Source organism: Barbus barbus (assembly GCF_936440315.1).
Source record: "Barbus barbus genome assembly, chromosome: 34".
Taxonomy (NCBI): Eukaryota; Metazoa; Chordata; class Actinopteri; order Cypriniformes; family Cyprinidae; genus Barbus; species Barbus barbus.
In genome coordinates, this window is record NC_136762.1 from 13,572,712 (window position 1) to 13,588,815 (window position 16,104).

Here is a 16,104-nt window from a genome sequence, read left to right on the forward strand (position 1 = left end):
GAAGGAGTCTTCTACAAAGCAAGGATAATGAAGGGCACATGTAGAGGCCATTCACTGGTCACTTGCAAAATTGGAAAAGAAGGTAGAAAACGACAGGCAAAAGCATTTCTGTTAATTAAATGCATTTACCAAAATGTGTGAATGTCTCCATAACGATCCAGCAGTTGTTGAGATCTGCTGTTGTTTGCAGGTATCACCTCAAAGCATATTGAAAATGAGGTATCTATTATGAGAAAGCTGGCGTATCATAAAAATGTGATGCAGCTGCTGGACTGGAATACAGCGGAAGGTAAGATGTGCGCTTGTGCTCAAGTATTATATGACTTTAATAAACCTTAAATGGATCCTTGCAGCTAGACAGTAAAATTTAGACTAGGTCTTGCCTGTGCAAAACTCACTGACACAGTGTTGTGATAAATGCCAGGACATTGCTAAAGTGTTCTGAATGTTGCATTGTGGTTGCTTGGGTTTTTAAGATAGTTGTCTACTGGTCCAAATCAAAAGAGCTCACCCTGAATCTCTGTGATAATCTCATCCCAAAATATGGCCCCCTACATTTTTCTTGGATACAGATCCTAAAAATTGACTCGACTTTTATTTTTAAAGCACTTTCTGCACAGAGATAATTAAAACTAAAAAAAAACTTACAAACTAACACAGCATGACACCAATATAAATCGTACAATGAAATCACTCACAACAGACCCACTCAAACGCCAAAAGCCTGACAAAATAAATAAGTCTTTAAGTTCCTTTCAAAAATGTCCATTGTTGATGAAGACTTAATGAAAAGCTTTAAAGCATTCCAGAGTGTGGGAGCCGCAGCTGAAAAGGCACAATCTCCATTACGCCTTAAACAAGACCGTGGAACAGTTAAGAGCAAGTTCTGAGAAGAGTGCAAGAGGGGTCCATTTTATCATCCTCCAAGTGAAAATTGTACGCCTGATGAATTAAAAAAGCAACATTTTTGTCTTCAACAAGCCACGATTTGTGACATCATTAACAAATATCACTAAATAGTTGTTTCCATCATGTGACCAAAACAGTGTCTGTTTCCTCAGAGCCGTATATGCTGATCATGGAGTTCATGAGCTACGGAACCCTGCGCAGTTTTGTTCAGAAAAACAAAGATGAGCTAATTGCTGACCCTGAACTGCAGAGCCAGTTCACCATCGTATCCTACCACATCGCCCTGGCCATGGAGCACTTACGCTCCAAAATGGTATCCCCATCTGCCACAAACATAAAACAGCTGTTCTGTTAAACAAACAGAGAGTCATATTTACACTATAAACATCAATGGAAAGAATGATTTTGAACGTTTTCTATATCATTCAGGTGGTGCACTGTGACCTTGCCTTAAGGAATATTCTGGTGAGCCGATTCCCATGGGAGGTGAAGGTAACAGAATTTGGCCTGGCCAGAGACTTGTCCCGTATGAGGAGCAGACGCAGCAGCAAGAAAAAACAACACAAGGTGAACTAATCGCACTTGTCCGTCCCACGTCCTCATTGCTCATCTCACTGATATGAATGTGATCACATAGGAGCGTGTACCGCTGCGCTGGTATCCTCCAGAGTACTTCAGGAACAACTACTACAGCTTTAAGGGAGATGTCTGGGCGTTTGGTATCGTGCTGTGGGAAATGCAGACATTCGGTGAGAAATATCTGAGATGTTTGGATGACTTGTTAAATATTTTTGAAGAATATATAACAAATATTGAATTTTATATTTCACAGGCACCTTGCCATATCCAAGTCTGAACACATCTGAGCAAGTGGTGTATAGTATCTGTGCTGGATATAAGAATACTGTGCCCAACACCTGCCGTCCGGAAATGTTAGAGACAATTTAACTGTTTTGTTCTCTCAAATTATATATATATATATATATATATATATATATATATATATATATATATATATATATACATACACACACACACACACAAAATAAGAATTATATAAAATATATATACTAGAAATTTAATAAAAAAAAATCTTTGTTTTTGTTATTGCTCTGCCAGTATTTTAAATATGGTGCTTTTTTGTTTTCAAAAGTTAATTTATTTTGTTAAATATAGAGAACAGATCATGCAAGACTGCTGGAGGGATCCATACACAAATAGACCTTCATTTACAGACATTGTCAAGATCCTGGAGAGTATCGTGGAGAGTGATGGGGTGAGTCATATTCATCCTTGATCTACTTTTTAAGCTTTACCTTTGTCCTATAGATAAGTGACAAAACATTACTAATACGTTGCAGGATTATGTGGACGTTGACAACCAAAGGATCATGAATGCAGAGGAAAAGTCAATTTAAAAAAAATATATAACTCATAAATAATTTTGTAGCAATTGTTCTATCTTTGTTCTCATGTAACACCTAACTGTGTGCAGGCATACTTTTCGAACAATGATTTTATTTAAGGTTTTATTCTATGTATGCTGCATTTGTTAGCAGGAAGACATTACACAACTCTAATGACCAGCTGACAGGTTTCTTGACATGTTTCCAAGGATTAGTTTAAAAATAACATCTAAAAAAAAAATCAGTGTTTGTTGTGATTAACATGCTTTTATTAACACCAAATAATTTTACCATAAAATAGTTTGATATCAGTTTTCATAATTTTGTTATAAAAACGAGTATTAGTTTTAGTATTGTTTCAATAATATATGTAATAATAAAAATATATTTTATCAATCAACATGTAATCATGTTTAACAGTCATTGTTTGATGAAGGTGTCTGTAAATCCATAATAACTGAATGTGAGATAAGTGTGAGTGTCTTTCATTTATTTTATTTTATTTTAATGACACTGGTGGCTAATGCCTAGTTATCTGTTTAATTATAACTGCAGCATCTATTTAAAAAAACTTTATAGTTGCTATGGTAAATCTTGTGGTTATGCTCCATGAGCCAATGTGCAATCAGGAATCCGCCCACTTCAGGAATCAACCGAGCCGATGGACCAATGGAATGACAAAGATTAGATATGACCGATTTGAAGGACCAATCAGAGACAGAGGAGTAACACGCTACTCTACACTGACCACTGTCGCCGTCTACTACTGCTGCTGGAATACTGACGGCGGAACAAAACACTTACCAAAATGTATCTTCGCGCTTTAGAAATTATATTTTTCTTTTACTTTTTGTCCCACATTCCAGTTACTTTAACGATTGATCTTCAGCCTTTGTTTCCTGAACATCTGTATCCATCCAAGGTAAGTTGGCACCTTGTGCTGCGCGCTCACTAATGCATCCATATAATATCTAGGTTACATATAATGGTAAATAAATATGAGTGCTTGCTTTACAGCTGAAAAGCCTATTGCACTGGTATGCTGCTGAATTCAAGGATCCGATGATGATGGACCCTCCTGTGTGGTTCAAATCTTTTGTATTCTGCGAGGCTCTCGTTCAGCTGCCCTTTTTCCCAATTGCAGCATACGCCTTCATCAAGGGTCAGTTGGGTTCGACTAAAACTCAATGTGTTAATTAGTAAAATCAGATGTTTTAAATAGTACAACAGTGACATCTAGTGGTGAATCACTTGTATCAGCGGATACCAGTTACTACTGTCACATCATTCCTGCTAATGTATTTGTCTGTTTGATAGGTGGATGCAAATGGATCAGGACTCCAGCAATCATTTATTCTGTTCATGTGACCACCACTCTGATCCCCATTTTAAGTCACGTCCTTTTTAATAACTTTCCTCTGGCGCCACATCCGGGACCCCAAACTCTTCAAGAACGTCTGACCCTGGTGTCCATTTATGCTCCGTACCTCATCATCCCTGTCATGATACTGTTCACCATGCTCTTCAGCTCAACATATAACTCAACCTCTCCAAAAGGAAATGCTCCCTCAAAGTCCAAGAAACAAAGATAGATACAGTTCATCCCTATGTATTTATTATAGTTGTTGCTAGTAATTAAATATTTTAATGTGAGAGGATATTTGATCATTGTTTATAGCTTTTACTCTATTTAAAGTTAAGTAAATTGACCATTACTGATGACAACACATGTAAATGCAAAATATATTTTTATTCAAATGTTCTTCAAAACTGTATGAAGTTTGTCAAATATTGGGATTACGCACTTGATGATCTAAACGGCTAATGTAAACAAACAATAAATGAATTATGTTTTCCATAACTTACAGAAAATATTTTGGCTGTGGTCCCATGAGCATACGAGAAAATAAAACCGGACGAGTTCAAGTCACAAACAGCAGTTAAAATACAAATCATACAGAAAATATACATTTTACCTGATGATGTCTCATGATGGAATTATTTACAGTAACATGCAAATACTGTATTTTCCTGCTGTAAAAAGATCAGATTTACAAACTAATTTCCATATAAATAGTATAAATAACTTGTATATAAATAGTATTCATCTGAGATTATGAACTGTGGTTGGAAAGATTACAAGTATGTGCCTCCTTGAACTGGCCATGCAAAAGCACTCAATGTTAACACACTAGAGTCAGAGGTTGAGGCTGAAACAGAAGTCTGTTGTCACCTATTAACTGGTCAATTCAGTTAACCTAGTTAGGGACTCTGCAGTTATAATGAAGTCACTGTACGTCAAGATGCATAGCATCACTGTTCCTGTCCAACAGAAAGAGGAAACGCAGCACTCTTATTTCTGCAGTATAAACTGATCGATGAATTCATTCTGCTCTGCTTCGACTTTTTGAAGAGCTTCATATTCTATTCGATACCTGCAAAACAAACAATATTATAGTCAAGAATTAAAGAACTACATAAAAAAAATAGCTGTAAATTTAGTCACACTGAGGCCATCTGAGATGTAAAGTTTAATCAAAACATATTTGGAGAAAATTAGCATTACTCACCAATGGATGCTCTGTAGTGAATGGGTGCCGTCAGAATAATAGTCCAAACAGCTGATAAAAACACCGATCAAGCACGGTTTACAAGTGAAAAGTGTCTCTAAACAAATAATCAGTTGTTTGGACTCTCATTCTGACGGCACCCATTCACAGCAAAGTATCCGTTGGTGAGTAATGCTAATTTTCTCCAAAATCTGTTCTGATTTAGAAACAAACTCATCTACATCTTGCATGGCCTGTGGGTTAGTACATTGTCAGCAAATGTAATTTTTTTGGATGAACTTCACCTTTAAGAGCACAGTCTGATTACAGGCCTAATAAGACTGGTTACCTTTCCAACTGCATTTTCTTTTCTGCAATCAGAGCCTGAAGCTGTTGCTGCTGAGCCTCCCGTTGCTTTTCAACTGATTTCAGCAAATTTCTTGCACCTATAGCCTGTAGAATAATAACTGAAGTAATGTGAATGAACATAATACACATATGCACCACTATTCATTTAAAAAGCAAGAACATACCTTCATTTTTTCATTTTCAGCTTCCTTTGCTAGCTCATCCACAAGTTCAATAAGTCCACCTACAATTTTCTGAAACTGACCGATCTCTGTTTTTTGGGGGGGGAATCCATAAAAAATTATTGATCTGTACGGTGAATGAAGCAAAGAATGCTGTTCAATATACACGAGGGATAAACTTCACAATAAGACAAAAAACTAAATGAAAAACTCACTGTCAACAAATTCCTCACATTCCTCTTTAAGCTCAATGGTTTTCTGGCTCACACCAGGCTCGAGTACTCGCAGTTTATTGAGTTCATCAAAATGAAGACCAGCCTCTGCCAACGGGTCTTTAGCCATGACCAAGAACCTAAACCTGAAAATAATAATAAAAAAAAATAAATTCACAGAAATACATAAACATGTATTTTAAAAGAAAGAACACGTGCATCATTTAATTTCGTTCAAACTGTCGACCCAGTAGTCGAAAATCAAATACAAAATTAATTGTCCACAGATCACAATAAGCTAGCTTACCGATTAGCTAGTTAGCTGGTTAATTAGAACTGCATATAACTACCACTCCGTTACATTACATAAACCACGTAAAGTTAGTCTAAATAACGTTAAATATATTAGGGGAAAAATGATACAGCTCACAAATATCGCTTTGTTGCTGGCAAGGTCTGGTTGCTATTGAGATAACGTTAGATAAACAAAAACAGATCAGCTGGGAAATTCAGAAGCTTGCTAAACATTGTTAAAAATAAAATTACATCCCACATAATTATCCCCTGAAATTATTACACCGAACGAGACATTTAAATAAAGTAAAACAGACCAATGACTACTTCAAACCTACCTGACTTTTGTTTGATTATGTGGCACTACTGCTGGACTGACTGACCGCCTCTGACTGTCTCGGCTGCCAGGTGACGGCCGGTCCACCTCATGATGAGAGAGAGGGGTGTACAGGCTCATTATCAATATTTATTTTTGACATTTTACATTTTTGAAAATAAAACAAAGCATGTTTATATATGTAAAATATGTTAACTACCATTTATAATTTTAATTACGAGATATTACAGTAGAAACTGTATATATGCCGAACTTTTCACAACCTAATACCCCTCCCAATGTTGTAAAGGCCCGAACTCTTCCTGCAGATCCGCATCTGACCACAGCGGTACGTGCGAGGGACCAGATGAGATACTAAACTCTGTTAAAAACACCAGAAGAAGAGTAAGCAGAGCCGCTTAAGGGCGCCAAACTCTAAAAAATATGTAAATCTTTATATTTTATATATATACTTGTTAGGTTTAACGTATACAAAACATATGCTGTTTATATTTAATGTTTGCTTTTAACCACCAGATTGAGAGTTTGGCCATCTCTGTGGGTAAGTTAACCGGTTCAATTTACTGTCATTATAAATGATCATTTGTAAACAGCTAACGTTAGTTGCAGCTTGTTTGCAACGAAGTAGTTGTCTTTAACCTGTCAAGCCTGACATTAAGTAATAATATTAATAAATTGAACGGTTGCTTTATATGGCCAAAATGAAATTATGATATACTGTAATTTAAAGCAATATAGCAGGCTATTAATTAATAACACTTTAAATGCATAGAAATTTCTGTTTGTCTATATCTTTCAATAATTTGTCTCGGTAAGATCATATTTAGAAGTGTAGTATTATTATCAAAGCTCTGTAGTTGTTATAGTGGGAATGCAACATATAATGCAATGTAATATAATGATATAGTGATGATTGAGAGCTTAACAAATAAATAATAAATGTTCCTCAAAAGCCTGATGTATCATATTTGATACTTTTCCTTAAAAATAAAAAAGAATAAATATTCATCTTGAAATATTACAATATAAGTTTTTCTTTCATTTATTTTTATTTTGTTATTTGATGTTTTATTTTTTTATTATTATTGTAATAAATGTTAGTTTTTTTTTTTTTTGTTTTTTTTTTGCTATTATACTAAAAGGCCTCTTGCATATTTAAAATGTATGAAAGATAAATCAGACAAAAGATAGCACCTGTGCAAGTTTTTTCTGCAGTTGATCATTTAGAGGTTATTGAAATTCATGCATCAAATATGAGACTGTTGGATTTATAGGTGTAAATGTTATTTCAGATGCTGACAACGCAGAACCATGCCTCTGTCAACTCAGTCCCAAGGAGACATTGACCAGTACATTCTGATAGCCAGCTTGGATAACGCAAGGAATCTGTCCAACATCCTGAAAGCCATCTCTTTCAGGGATCATGCCATCTTCAGTGCAACACAGAATGGGTTAAAAGTCACTGTTGAGGACTCCAAATGCCTTCAAGCCAATGCATTCATTCAGGTTAGTGTTGGAGGACAGTGTCTTACAGGTTGGGTTGACAGAAGTTGGGTTAATCAATTTGTGTGTCTGATTCCTCAGGCTGATATCTTTCAAAAATACATAATCAAAGAAGATACAGTTGGATTCCAGGTTAACTTGACCGTTCTTCTGGACTGCCTTACTATCTTTGGGGGAAGCACAGTCCCAGGTGTGTATTACAATGATGGCTTTTTTTTTTGGAAAATGAATTTTAAAAAAAACAAGTTCCTGTCTTTTATTTTACCCTTAAGGTGTGTGCACCGCCTTGAGAATGTGCTATAATGGCTATGGATATCCACTGACCTTGTTCCTGGAGGAAGGTGGTGTGGTCACCGTATGCAAGATTAATACACAGGAACCGGAAGAGCCCATAGATTTTGACTTTTGCAGCACAAATGTAACCAACAAGGTGATTCTGCAGTCAGACAGCCTTAAAGAGGCTTTCTCTGAGCTTGACATGAGCAGTGAGGTTCTGCAGATTACTATGTCACCAAGCCATCCTTACTTCAGGTACAGTAACAGTGCACACAACAGATGAACATGTTTGTTCTTCAGTTTGCCTGCACTACAGTTCAAAAATTTGGGATCGGTTCTCTAATGTTTTTTAAAGAAGTCTCTTATGTTCACCAAGACTACATTTATTTGACCAAAAATACAGTAAAAACATTGATATTTTGAAATATTATTACAATTTCAAATAATGGTTTTCTATTTTAATGTATATTTTAAATATAATTTATTATTCTGATGCAACGCTGAATTTTCAGCAGTCATTAACTCATTACTCCAGTCTTCAGTGTCACATGATCCTTCAGAAATCATTCTAATATGCTGACTTGCTTCTCAAGATACATTTCTTCTTATTATCAGTGTTGAAAACAGTTGTGCTGCTCAATACTTTTCTCAGGATTCTTTGATGAAAACTAAAATAAGAACAGCATTTATTTTAAATAGGAATCTTTTGTAGCATTAGTGTCTTTACTGTCACTTTTGATTGGTTTGATGCATCCTTGCTGAATTATAGTACTACTTTAAGAAGAAAAATTTTACTGACCTCAAACTTTGTACTGTATATATAATTAAATCAAGGAGTTGTAACTAATAGATAAATATTTTCAACTCCATTTATGTGATTATTAATTTTGCCTATTGCTGACAGTGAAAAAGAAATTGTGGTAGTATCAAGTCAAATTTAATGGCAAATCATTTCATTTATCACCCTAGATTATCCACATTCGGGAATTCTGGAAACGCTCATTATGATTATCCCAAAGACTCAGACATGATGGAGCTCTTCCAGTGTACTAAAATCCAGACCAACAGGTAGGAGGAATTTACATTTTAGACTGCATTATCCATCATTCATAGCTCTGTATATGTAAATTCAGACTTATAACAACAGCCTCATGAACTGCGTATAGTTGTACTTCTGAGGCATTCGCTTGTAAGCGGTTAAAGAACAATAAAGAGTCACTGAGGTTTATTTTCTCTTGTTTATTCTCAAAGGTATAAGATGTCCCTGTTGAAACCCTCTACAAAGGCCTTGGCTCTGTCCTGTAAAGTCTCAGTGAGAACTGACAGTCGAGGCTTCCTCTCTCTACAGTATCTTGTGAGGAATGATGACGGTCAGATTTGTTTTGTGGAATATTATTGCTGCCCGGATGAAGAAGTAGAAGGAGAATAGACTGGAACGGACAATGATTTTTGTTTTGTTCGACATTTAGTGTGCACTGACCAGTTGGTTCCTTAATCCGATTCTGATTTATATGAATATTTCATAAACCACAAATATTTCTATAATTTATTCTAAGTTTGCAATAGTTAGAAATGGGGGGGGGGGGCTTCTGTATTGAATTTGAGACAATACTCTGTGTGTTCGGCAGGGGGCGGAAATGCTAATTAGGCTGTTGCATATAATATTAGGAGGCCGATACAATATGTTTAATTGCTATATATTGCTTTAAATCTTTTAATTGCTATAAAGGATAGGCATGTCTTAGTTTATACAGTATATATATATATATGTATACACTGTTTTATTGAATATACGATTAGAAGCTGAATTTAAAAAATATATAGTAATTAGTAATGTTCCCAAACCAATTTTTAGCATGACATGTGTCTGTAATAGTCGGTTTATAAAAAGACTCGTAATATTTACAGTGTTTTGAATTAAAAGAACACCGCCGACCAGTTGAAGCTATTGTCTGAAACATGTAAATGTTTAATGCGTGTTCGTTTTATTACACGAATGCGTTGCGAGGCAAACATGTAGTTAAGCAAAGTGGCTTGATGTTGATGCTGGTTGACGCACGCACTCCTAAAAGAAAGTCCCAGAACAGCGCGCGATGCTAGAACTGCCGCCTCGCGACCAATCGCTTCTCCACTCGCAGCTGTCGAGGCAACACTGTTTCCGGGCAGAGGAACATTACAGGAGCAAAACAAGCGCACTTCGCGCATCTCAGCGGGTTACTGCCCTTATGATGTATGTGCCACATGCAAGCAGCTTATAGAAGCTGCAGCAAACAACTAAAGTTGTTATTAAATAGCGTTAAATATATTTTGAACAAACTGCTTTGGTTTTAATTGAATTGAATTTCCTTTATAACTGAGAATGAAGAAAAAAGTTTGAAACCAGTGGGGCTAAAAGGCTCAAAAAACTTGTTTCATTTTATTATATTAATACAGCAATATAGTTTTTGTCAAAATGGTTCAAAATAAAATCTAAAGCCAGCAGGTCTCTACAGTCTCTATATTATTCTGCTCATAGTCAATGAACAGTGTTCATCTTTGGAGCTACATTGTTGAACTTGAAAATATCAGCAAAGATGCATTAAATCGGTCAAAAGTGACAGTAAAGATATTTATATTGTTACAAAAGACTTTAATGTCAAATAAATGCTAAAAAAATAAGCTTTACTTTAAATGTTTTAAAATAGAGAACTAAACGTTTCTAAACTGGAAGAGAAAATTTTAAATTGTAAGTGGGTTTCAGGATTTGAAAAAAATTGAATGGTAGTATAGGCTACATTGTTAAAGTTATTGTTATATATTTCAGCCAGAGTAAGTTCATTTTTCACATCCTGTGCAACAAACCCATTCTTTTCTGCTTGACAGAAAACAATTTCTTGCAGTTTAGGCATTCTACAATTCTCCATCTGCCAATCTAACACTGTTTTGGTGACTTTTTTGCCCATAATAAACGTTTTCAAGGCCGTTATACATGGTGGCAGTTATTGAAAGGTCTTTAAAGGGATAGGTCACCCAAAAATAAAAATTCTGTCATTACTCATTACTCATGTTGTTCCAAACCTGTAAGACCTTAGTTCATCTTCAGAACACAAATTAAGATAATTTTGATGAAATCCCAGAGCTTTCTGACCCTCCATAGACAGCAATGCAACTGCCACGTTCAAGACCCAGAAAGGTAGTAAGGGCATCATTAAAATAGTCCATGTGACATCAGGGGTTCAACCATGTGTGCATTCCTCTTGCAAACTGTTGCTTGCAAACAAGGCTCAGCACATACGGGTTCTACGTCAGAACGCCAGCTCAGTGTCAGCAGCACCACGCATGCGTCGACTGACATAGAAGAGAAGAAATTGTTTAATAAAAACATTATTTTTGTTTTCTACACAAAAGTATTCTCGTAGTTTCATAAAATTAATGTTGAACCACTGATGTCACATGGACTTTTTTTTAATGATGTCCTTACTACCTTTCTGGGTCTTGAATGTGGTAGTTACGTTGCTTTCTGTGGAGGGTCAGAGAGCTCTCCGATTTCATCAAAAATATCTTAATTTGTGTTCTGAAGATGAACAAAGGTCTTACGGGTTTGGAACAACATGAGGGTGAGTAATTAATGACAGAATTTTCGTTTTTGGGTGAACTATCCCTCTAATTGTCTTGAACAAAGCTAAAAATCTTAGGTCTTAATTCTCAAATGATTTGTGATGATTCAGAGATTTTCATTCAGTAGATATAATCTATAAAAGTAAATATCCCTCACAAAATCACCCAATGTATGCACACAAACTGACAGCATCCAACAACAACATTCAGCGTAACCAAGTAAACACTGTCCACAGAGCAAGGCCAGTGTATCATTTGATAAGGGTGAGCTACTTGATCCAGCCAGAGCTACATCACTCACAGCAGGTGATGTCAGAGGGATGGCATCACTTTCTGCACATTAAACACAAGCTTGCTCAACGATGAAGTGGATGATCCTCTGCCTGTTCCTCAGATAAACAAGCTAGCGCTGACCCGCTGTCTGATGTCTTGACCTAGCAGTGAATCAAGTGGTGTCAGGTTCTAGGTTTTGTAAACACAAACTCAGCAATGACCTAATTGTTGTGACACTCCAACAATTAGCAACAAGAGAGCCCATGGGAGATGAAGAGAAGGTGCACGGCTTTCAGCACAGCCTCACGAGGGACAGTGAGTCATATTGTCTGTTACATTAAGTGACGGAGGTTATATAAATGAAAAGAAGAAATGCGGGCAGCTGTGTGCACCGTGTAACCTTTACTACTGCTAATGAAGCTGAATGGTTTTAAATACTTTGAATGGTCAAAAGACTGGAGTAATTACGATTTATTTTTAAAGAAGTCTCATGCTCCCCAAGGCTGCATTTATTTAATGAAAAATACAATAAAAACAATAACATTGTAAAATAGTATTCCCATTTTAAACAGCTGTTTTCTATCCGTATATATTTTATTAATCTGTCACATGATCCTTTAGAAGCCCTAAAAATACAATTATAGTAAAATTATTATCAGTTAATATAAATAGTGGTTCTTATTTTCAATAGTGAAAAACGTTTTTTGTGGCTTACAACCATGATACATTTTTCCAGCATTCTTTGATGACTAGAAAGATGGAAGCATTTATTTGAAATAAATATATTTATTTATCTCTCTCTTTAATATTTTTACTGTCACTGCGTCACTGTTGATCAATTTAAAGGATAAAATGATAAAGTAAAAGTATTATTTTATTTTATCTATCCTACCCCAATCTTTTGACTGGTAGTATATCACAGTTTGAGCAGCAAAACATTTCAACACTGGTAATAATATTTGATAATAATTTTACATGAGCACCGAATCAGCAGATTTCTGAAGCATCATGTGACACTGAAGACTGGATTAATTGCTGCTGAAAATACAGCTTTGCATCACAGGAATAAATTACAATTTTAAATATATTAAAACAGTTATTTATAGTTGTAATATTATTTCATAATATTCCTGTTTTACTGTATATTTTATTAAATATATGCACAATTGGTAAGCATAAGAAACGTAATTATTTATTTAATTATTATTAACGTAATTAGTACAAACTTTTGACCGGTAGTGTAAGTCCAAACTGATTAGACTCTTAGATAAAAGCTTGCCTACTCCTGCCTAGTCAGCAGAAAGGAACCCTGCAGTGGGAAACTCCTCAGTGCACAAACATGATTTGAGCATTACATTCCTTCACTTTGTGTTAAAAATACCCTACATCAACAAGCCATTGTTTGGGGATTGTGGGTGTCACATGGGGTCATGGTAGCAACAGCTGGCCTTAACAGCCCTCCACAATCCACCCCCAAACCCATTAATACTGCTCTCCCTCTGCCTCAGCTTGCAACCATGTGTGAAATGATCCTTGATGATGGAGATGAGGTAATGCCTTCAGCAGCTCTGACATCACTATAGCCTTTCCCATCCCGAGCAATTGACCATCACTTCCACAATGAGCTTTTTGTCTTACACTACCTCCCTTCAAGGAGAAAGCGATGAATGTCACACCTATGAATATTAGATGTTGAAATTGCCATTTTATCCACTAACATAATGATTAGATGTATAATTACCCCAAAAAGTCTAAAATCATTACGTTTCATTAACACACACACACATTTATATACATAGCCATCGAGAAGAAATAAAAACTTGCTGGATTGGTTTGTATTGACATGTATGTTTTTTTGTATTTTAAACATTTTATTTAAAGTGCTCAATTAAATATGACACATCAGTGACAGTAGAGACCAATTCTCACTATTAGTTGCTTTTAACATATTGGGATAGCATATGTCAGGATGGCATATTATACTCTTTGTTAATAGTAATAAAGCACATATTCTGCATCACTAATCCTACCCAATACCTAAACTTAACAACCACCTTATACTAACTATTAATAAGCAGCAAATAGTTTATTGAGGCAAAAGTCGTAGTTAATAGCGAGAACTGGGTCTTAACATAAAGTGTGACCGACATAATTTAATGGGTGACATGAATTATTCTAATACACAATTATTCATGATCTTGTAGATTTCACTGGTTAATGTAAAGTATACACTATAATCAGCGCTAATAACAACAGCTTAATGTGGTTACAAGTGAAACATTCTCACTGTAGTAAACAAAACATGGTGTTCTCTGTTAGTTCCTTTTATTTTTTACTATCCTTTATGTAAACACTGCCTGGGTTTCAACTGAATGTTCTCTCACTTCTGTTTCTTTATTAAGAATATTTATGTAAAAACATAAACAATAAACTTACGTGAACATTTTTGCTTGATTTGTAATCATTGTTTCTGTCAGTACAGCTGATTTGGATCCATATGACTTTCATGTAATCAATTACAAAGTGTTTTCAGTCATGACTAAAACGATAACCAGGAAGTATATGCATAATATTTTTCCTGCTCTTTCCCCTTGACATGAAAATGAACCGTTCTGCCACAATCATGGAACTCGATGCACAAAATATCACTATGACTACAATCGACAAGCACGTTTCAAATGGGATCTAAATGAAACCCCAGTCTTGTTGTTTGTCAGCCTTCTGGACCTGCAGATTATTTTCTGGGATCTGTCACTCAGCACCCTTCCATTACCTTGAAGGGTGCCAGCTGCTGCTCTGCGCCACCAACAGGGACTGTTTATCAGGCTATTAAGGTGACAACAATGAAAACTAATATGTGAAATATATGTTATGGGAGGGACAAGCAGTGCTCGGGACAGGTTTATCAGATATCATGAACCCAGTGGAGAACGAAGGAAGGAGGAGGAGGTGAAGTAAAGGATGATGTCATTGGGACACAGTATACTTGAGCCTCGCTCTCATGTCATCACACTCACACACACGTGGATGTTTTGTGTGTTTTGGTAACGGATGAAGCCGTTGCAGAAACATGCGCATAGATCCCTTCACGCACAAAGGGCAATCTATATCTCTAGGTAGTGAACTTTGGTAGATTAATGTATTGTTTGCGGCTGACACTGGAGCAAAGGGAAAAGTTATTTATTTACAGTAAAGATACTGCCTTTTGTGTTATTGTGCTAAAATGTCACCACAGATGAGATGGGAACAAACATGTTACTTGCTTCACCATTGAGCTTTCTATCAGTTGTTCATGTTTATGTCACTGTTTATGTACTTTATGTACTGGCCTGACCTCAGGGTAAAAAAACAGAAGTAAAAACACTGTACCATGCATATTCCTACTAGTAATAATAATAATAATTTAAAAAATACAACATAAATTGTATTTAAAAATCTCTCACACGCACACACACTATTGGTAATTATATAATAATAATAATGCTATTATAATATTAATACTAATATAAACTTATTATTTTGCTGTAGTCTATTTTTATATTAAAAATATATTTTAAGACAACTAAATTATTTTTATTTTTGTATTAATTTAAATGTATTTTATCTATCTAAAATTTAATAATATAATATTATGTAATAATACATTTAATTATTATTTTTAATATTAATAGATTAATAAATTATATAAATTATAATATTAATATTATTTTGCAGTTTTAGCAATTTTTTTTTTTTTTTTATAAAATATAATATATATATATATATAGTGCTCTCCATAAGTATTGGAACAGTAAAGACAAAATTGCTCTGTTGGCTGTGGATAGAAGTATGATTAAAAGATGAATATGAGACAAAACTACAGAAGTCACATTTTATTATTGGGTGATTCAACACATAGATGTTTTACCAGCTAAGAAGTTCAGCACTTTTAGAGTTTCATCCCTCTATCTGATGTGAGCATAAGTATTGGAACAGTTGCCTCACAGGTCTTTCTAAGTGATCAGCTGTGTCCTGTTGCATTAATTCTTCAGATATTAAAAGCAGGGAATGTGTCGGATCAGTTATATCCATTACTTCTGCATTCTGAATCTTGCATTCGATGATGACACACACAAACCAGGATGAAGATGAGGGAGCTGACTTTGAGAGAAAAGAAAGCAATTTGGATGCTTAAAGAAAATAGGAAGTCAGTTAGAGCTCTAGCAAAAACAAAGGGCA

At 35.3% G+C, this 16,104-nt stretch overlaps 4 protein-coding genes across 12 annotated transcripts in view; 3 read left to right on the plus strand and 1 right to left on the minus strand.

The window, feature by feature from the left end:
- The window catches only part of LOC306854239 (fibroblast growth factor receptor homolog 1-like), a 6,188-nt gene extending 3,407 nt beyond the window's left edge, over positions 1–2,781 (plus strand). For 2 of the 4 annotated variants that reach the window (XM_079392080.1, XM_079392079.1), the window contains 8 exons: positions 1–82; positions 191–289; positions 1,062–1,222; positions 1,339–1,476; positions 1,547–1,658; positions 1,742–1,841; positions 2,086–2,185; positions 2,271–2,781. The exon at positions 1–82 is cut by the window's left edge and continues 57 nt beyond it. In XM_079392080.1, the coding sequence (XP_079248206.1) occupies positions 1–82; positions 191–289; positions 1,062–1,222; positions 1,339–1,476; positions 1,547–1,658; positions 1,742–1,841; positions 2,086–2,185; positions 2,271–2,327 (849 nt within the window). In that variant the 3' untranslated portion in view covers positions 2,328–2,781. Of the gene's footprint in view, positions 83–190; positions 290–1,061; positions 1,223–1,338; positions 1,477–1,546; positions 1,842–2,085; positions 2,187–2,270 lie in introns of those variants that run through there. The other 2 variants (XR_013782810.1, XM_079392081.1) reach the window with 2 other exon arrangements.
- Positions 2,782–3,087: 306 nt separating this feature from the next.
- LOC306854242 (sigma intracellular receptor 2-like) lies at positions 3,088–3,977 on the plus strand. The gene is made up of 3 exons (XM_079392089.1): positions 3,088–3,237; positions 3,333–3,477; positions 3,633–3,977. Exons 1-3 carry the CDS (start codon positions 3,124–3,126, stop codon positions 3,905–3,907), a joined length of 534 nt encoding a protein of 177 aa, XP_079248215.1. The 5' UTR covers positions 3,088–3,123; the 3' UTR covers positions 3,908–3,977.
- A 70-nt stretch (positions 3,978–4,047) lies between these two features.
- LOC306854241 (intraflagellar transport protein 20 homolog) overlaps positions 4,048–16,104 on the minus strand; it is a 36,088-nt gene continuing 24,031 nt past the window's right edge. The window contains exons 1-6 of one of the 4 annotated variants that reach the window (XM_079392085.1): positions 6,239–6,491; positions 6,037–6,069; positions 5,610–5,752; positions 5,398–5,483; positions 5,214–5,317; positions 4,048–4,750 (exon numbers count right to left, since the gene is read on the minus strand). In XM_079392085.1, coding sequence (XP_079248211.1) covers positions 4,669–4,750; positions 5,214–5,317; positions 5,398–5,483; positions 5,610–5,752; positions 6,037–6,069; positions 6,239–6,357 — 567 coding nt within the window. In that variant the 5' untranslated portion in view covers positions 6,358–6,491 and the 3' untranslated portion in view covers positions 4,048–4,668. Of the gene's footprint in view, positions 4,751–5,213; positions 5,318–5,397; positions 5,484–5,609; positions 5,753–5,913; positions 6,070–6,238; positions 6,492–16,104 lie in introns of those variants that run through there. The other 3 variants (XM_079392088.1, XM_079392087.1, XM_079392086.1) reach the window with 3 other exon arrangements.
- LOC306854240 (cell cycle checkpoint protein RAD1-like) lies at positions 6,531–10,980 on the plus strand. Of its 3 annotated transcripts, none has more exons than XM_079392084.1 (7): positions 6,531–6,621; positions 6,754–6,778; positions 7,530–7,743; positions 7,822–7,930; positions 8,013–8,271; positions 8,986–9,084; positions 9,268–10,974. In XM_079392084.1, the coding sequence occupies exons 3-7, from the start codon at positions 7,549–7,551 to the stop codon at positions 9,443–9,445; spliced, it is 840 nt and encodes a 279-aa protein (XP_079248210.1). In that variant the 5' UTR covers positions 6,531–6,621; positions 6,754–6,778; positions 7,530–7,548; the 3' UTR covers positions 9,446–10,974. The 3 variants fall into 3 exon arrangements, with proteins under 3 accessions (XP_079248210.1, XP_079248209.1, XP_079248208.1); XM_079392083.1 differs by having other exon boundaries at positions 6,575–6,662; positions 9,268–10,980; XM_079392082.1 differs by lacking the exons at positions 6,531–6,621; positions 6,754–6,778 and having other exon boundaries at positions 7,434–7,930.